The 4,558-nt window shown below is 35.1% G+C and overlaps 1 protein-coding gene across 1 annotated transcript; it reads left to right on the plus strand.

Annotated features, from left to right (window-relative positions):
• Positions 1-2,087: 2,087 nt before the first annotated feature.
• Positions 2,088-4,152, plus strand: LOC120197371 (class V chitinase-like). Its single transcript, XM_039198916.1, has 2 exons — positions 2,088-3,208; positions 4,115-4,152. Exons 1-2 carry the CDS (start codon positions 2,128-2,130, stop codon positions 4,135-4,137), a joined length of 1,104 nt encoding a protein of 367 aa, XP_039054847.1. The 5' UTR covers positions 2,088-2,127; the 3' UTR covers positions 4,138-4,152.
• The last annotated feature ends 406 nt before the right edge of the window (positions 4,153-4,558 follow it).

Raw genomic sequence — 4,558 nt, forward strand, 5'->3', positions numbered from 1 at the left:
CGGCAGTTGGACAAACGATGCTTCTGGCGACCCCCTCAACAATTCCAAGGCATAACATTTGGCTCTCCAAGCTTGAGAATATGAGATACTAATCTTGAACCGAGCATTCATGTCAGTCATAATTTCATGTCCCCGATATACACTGCCATTCAAAAACATTAACTCAGCCATAAAACCACCCAACACCTTTTTGTTTGCTTGTCTATGGTGAGGAAAAACTTGGGTTCTTGAACATGTATGTTTATCAATAAAAGTCCTAACTTGAAACATTTCGCAATCTTTTATCCTCTTTGCAATCATACGCCACGTACAGTTTTTGTCAATCATACACCTTGTTTCGAAACGATCTTTGCTTGATTTGTTAACTTTTAGTTGATAGCCATCTTCCATACATTTCGTATACAAAACTATCTTCAAGTCTTCCTTTGTATCAAAACAATCATCTTTCTTGATACGAATAATTTTTGTGTAACAATCAACTGCTATCTTTACCAACTCTTCTTCCGGCATCTGAGGTAATTCTGGCATATTCCAGTTATACTCCCGTGGCATTTTCTTCGGGGACTTTTCTTTGGGGATTTCTTCTTCTTCTTCTTCTTCAGGGTTATATGAATTACAGAATGGATGTTCAACATGTTCATTTACAGTCGTAACTTCCTCCTCATTATCATCAACATCTTCCTCGGCAATGGCTGTTTCATCATCAAAATTCGGGTATTGACCAATATCAAAATCATTACACGCAGGGTCTGTTTCTTCTTCTGAAAAATCATCAAAATCCGAGTATTGACCAAGATCAAAGTCCGGGTATTGACCAAGATCAAATTTCGAATACTGACTAGTACTCATAATTTTTTATGTTGGCTCATCATCGTCTAACTGGTCAATACGAAAACCGGAATTTGGTGCTGAAAGTTGATTGGGATTTGGATTAGGGAAAGGTTGTGGGTTTTGAGATTGTGTTTGGTATTGGAAATGTGGTGAAACAATATTTGCTTGGTGATGAAATTGTGGTGGAACCATTAAATTTTGAGCACCATAAACTGGGGTTGAAAAACTTAGTTGATTACTACCCGCTACTGACCTAACTTCACTACTTCTAGGTTCAACAACATACAATGTAACATAATCACTTGAAACACTAATGTAAGCAATGAATCATTCAACATCTTCATTGTCGGTTAACAAATAAACTTTACCATTTCTCTGATAAGATAGCCTAAATCCACTTAAGGGCTCTAAATTCAATTTATTTGCAACACGTAACATTAGAGTTTCATAAGTTAACTTTTTTAATGATAGTTTTAGTTGAAGATTCATGGGTAAAGGCATATATTGTAAAACACCATGAACATTCTCCCATGACCCTCCAAAACACAAATCTATCCAAACATGATCAACATTAGATGATTTCATTATTGTAAATTAATTTACTAAACAAACGAGCTGCGAAACTAAAACTTGTTGCCGGATAGGGAAGGATGTCGTTGGATATAGGAACGGATGTCGCCGGAAAGAGTGATAGATGGAGATGGAATGAGTTGCAATTTAAGGATTTAGGTTATGAGTTGCTGCTGCTGCGTAGTTATATACCCAAAACATTTGTGTTGCGAAACTAAAACCTGTTGCGAATTCAAAAATCGAGTTGCGAATTTGAAATTCAGTATTGCGATAGTCAGAATCGCGTTGCGATAGTCAGAATCTCGTTGCAATAGTCAGAATCTCGTTGCGATAGTCAGAATCTCGTTGCGATAGTCAGATTCGCGTTGTGATTTACGTATTCGCATTGCGATTTACGTATTCGCATTGCGATTTAAGTATTCGCATTGCGATTTACGTATTCGCATTGCGATTTACGTATTCGCATTGCGAATTAGGAAAATCGCAATGCGATAGTCAGAATCGCGTTGCGAATCTGGAAACTGATTTGCGATTCCGGAGATCGCGTTGCGAATTATCGATCGCATTGCGATTTAGTTGGTCATTTTGGCAAATCCAAAGAAAGTTTGTTAAAATCGTATATTATAAGGCATTTTTGGTCACTGAGGTTATTTTCTATATATATATATATATGGAGCTCGAAACTATTCGTTATACAATTAAAAACGCTTCATTTGAAACTCAACAATGGCTGCCAAACGCCTTATCTTCTTGTTTTTCAGCTTCCCTTTTCTTCTTCAGTTTCACTTCGCCGCCGGTCAGAATTCCGTTAAAGCCGCGTACTGGTCCGCCGGCAGCGAATATCCCGTTTCCAGCATAAATTCCACCCTTTTCACTCACCTTTTCTGCGCATTTGCCGACCTTAATTCTCAAACCAATCAAGTCACGGTTGCTCCGGCGAACCAGGCCCGATTCTCCTCATTCACTTCAACAGTCCGGTCGAAAAACCCTAACGTCAGAACCCTTCTTTCGATCGGCGGGGGGAGTTCATCACCGGCGGCTTTCGCTTCCATGGCAAGCCAAGCTAGTTCCCGGAAATCCTTCATCGATTCCTCCATAAATATTGCTCGATCGTACAATTTCCATGGACTCGACCTTGATTGGGAATACCCATCAACGCCAACCGAAATGAACAACTTGGGTTTGCTTCTCAATGAATGGAGAACCGCCGTTAACAACGAAGCCGCCCGTACCGGTACACTGAGATTGCTTCTCTCCGCAGCATTTTTTCGCAACTCGGATTATTATACTCTTGTTTACCCGATCACGGCTATAAGAAACAGCCTGGATTGGATCAATGTAATGGCTTACGATTTTTACGGTCCGGGATGGTCAAACGTGACCGGACCCCCGGCAGCGTTATACAATCCGGGCACTCAAGTCAGTGGAAATTATGGGATCCGATCATGGATCTGTTCTGGGATTCCGGAAAATAAACTAGTTTTGGGCTTTCCCTTTTACGGCTATGCATGGACGCTTGTTAATCCAAATAACAATGGATTCTTTGCGCCGACCACCGGAGCCGCTTTAACGCCAGGAGGAGACGTCGGTTACGGTCAAATCAGGAGTTTTATAGCGCAGAACAACGCCACTGAGGTTTACAATGAGACGGTAGTTTCGAATTATTGCTTCAAGGGGACGACGTGGATTGGTTATGATGATACACAGAGCATAAGGGCAAAGGTTACTTATTGTAAGCAAAATACGTTGCTTGGTTACTTTGCATGGCATGTTGGTGCTGATGACAATTGGATTCTCTCTCGAACAGGTCAGTGAATGGTTTATGCATGATACCAAAATTAACTCCAAACATTGATCAGATTAGTTATTTTAATTCATATTATTTTTTAAAAGTATTATAACTCTTATCTTTTCATTTTAAGACATAAAAATCTCTCCGTAAATAAAGACAATTAGTTAACAAACTACTAATACTTTAAAATATGAACTTTTTACTTTAAAATGAATGTTGGGGACAGAAATGATTCAAAATATTAGAATAAAGATTAAAATGATTATTTAATCAAACATTAGGAGCATTTATATCCTAAAATTAGACGTTGTGAGTTGAAATGCCCAAAATAAGAGAATAGTAGTCAAAATAATTATTTTTATAAATATTGGGAGACTTATTTTGGAACTAGACAAATGATTTAATATCCTCACTTTTCTTTATCTAAATCATACGCATGTATCCACTTAATTATGAACTATTTTTATTTGATCATTAATATTTTGATTTTATAAATTAAATTATTTTATTATTTAAATAATATCAATTAAGTTACATGTCATTAACATTTAACGAAAAAATTAACATGATAGTTAATAAAATTAGTATAATTACATATTTAATTCTCATTATTTACACATTCTATTAATTGAAAGATTAAAATTATTAGATTAAATTAAAATTATGATTAAATTGATAGAATATGTAAGTAATGACGATTAAATATATAATTATATAAATCTTGTAAACTGCTATGTCAGCTAATCTATCAAAACTCAGTGATCATATTAGAATATTTCTATAATTAAATGATAATGGATATAATTTATCTTATAAATAATTACATTTAACTTTGATTAGAAACTGCAACTAATATGTTCTAAATTCTAAATATTTTAATATTTGTTTGATGAATTTCTTACATCTTTTTTGTCTATGCAGCATCGCAAACTTGGGGTTCCTAGACGTTAATTGCAGGCGATGGAGTATGTAGTGGAATTAATTGCACGTTAGGAGTTAATGAAATAAGAATGGTTGTCACTTTCTGGACAAAACTTTGTTAATTAGTTGCTGATTAATACTTCTAATGAAACTAGTTTACGTGACACATGCTTTATACGTGAATCATCTGATATCCAGTATTTTCCTTCATGTAGTTCATAATGATTTTTTTCTTTTGGCGTATCTATATATTTTTTTATAATGATTGATACTTTACTTATGAATTGATCATCTGGGTAAATAATTCTTATAAAATAAGCCTTGTGAAAATTAATGGGGAAAATATTATCATATTATAATAAAATTTGTTTCTAAAAGTACAATTATTATTGTAATAATAATTGAAAGTAGACTAAAATTAAAATTAATCATTTTAGTTCATGT

The sequence above is a fragment of the Hibiscus syriacus genome, unplaced genomic scaffold (assembly GCF_006381635.1).
Source record: "Hibiscus syriacus cultivar Baekdansim isolate YM2019G1 unplaced genomic scaffold, ASM638163v2 tig00117048_pilon, whole genome shotgun sequence".
Lineage (NCBI taxonomy): Eukaryota > Viridiplantae > Streptophyta > Magnoliopsida > Malvales > Malvaceae > Hibiscus > Hibiscus syriacus.

Coding starts and splice junctions, on each gene's coding strand:
- LOC120197371 (XM_039198916.1), top strand. CDS start 2,128: ATGGCTGCCAAACGCCTTATCTTCTTGTTTTTCAGCTTCCCTTTTCTT. Junction 3,209..4,114: donor TTGGATTCTCTCTCGAACAG/GTCAGTGAATGG, acceptor TTGTCTATGCAG/CATCGCAAACTTGGGGTTCC.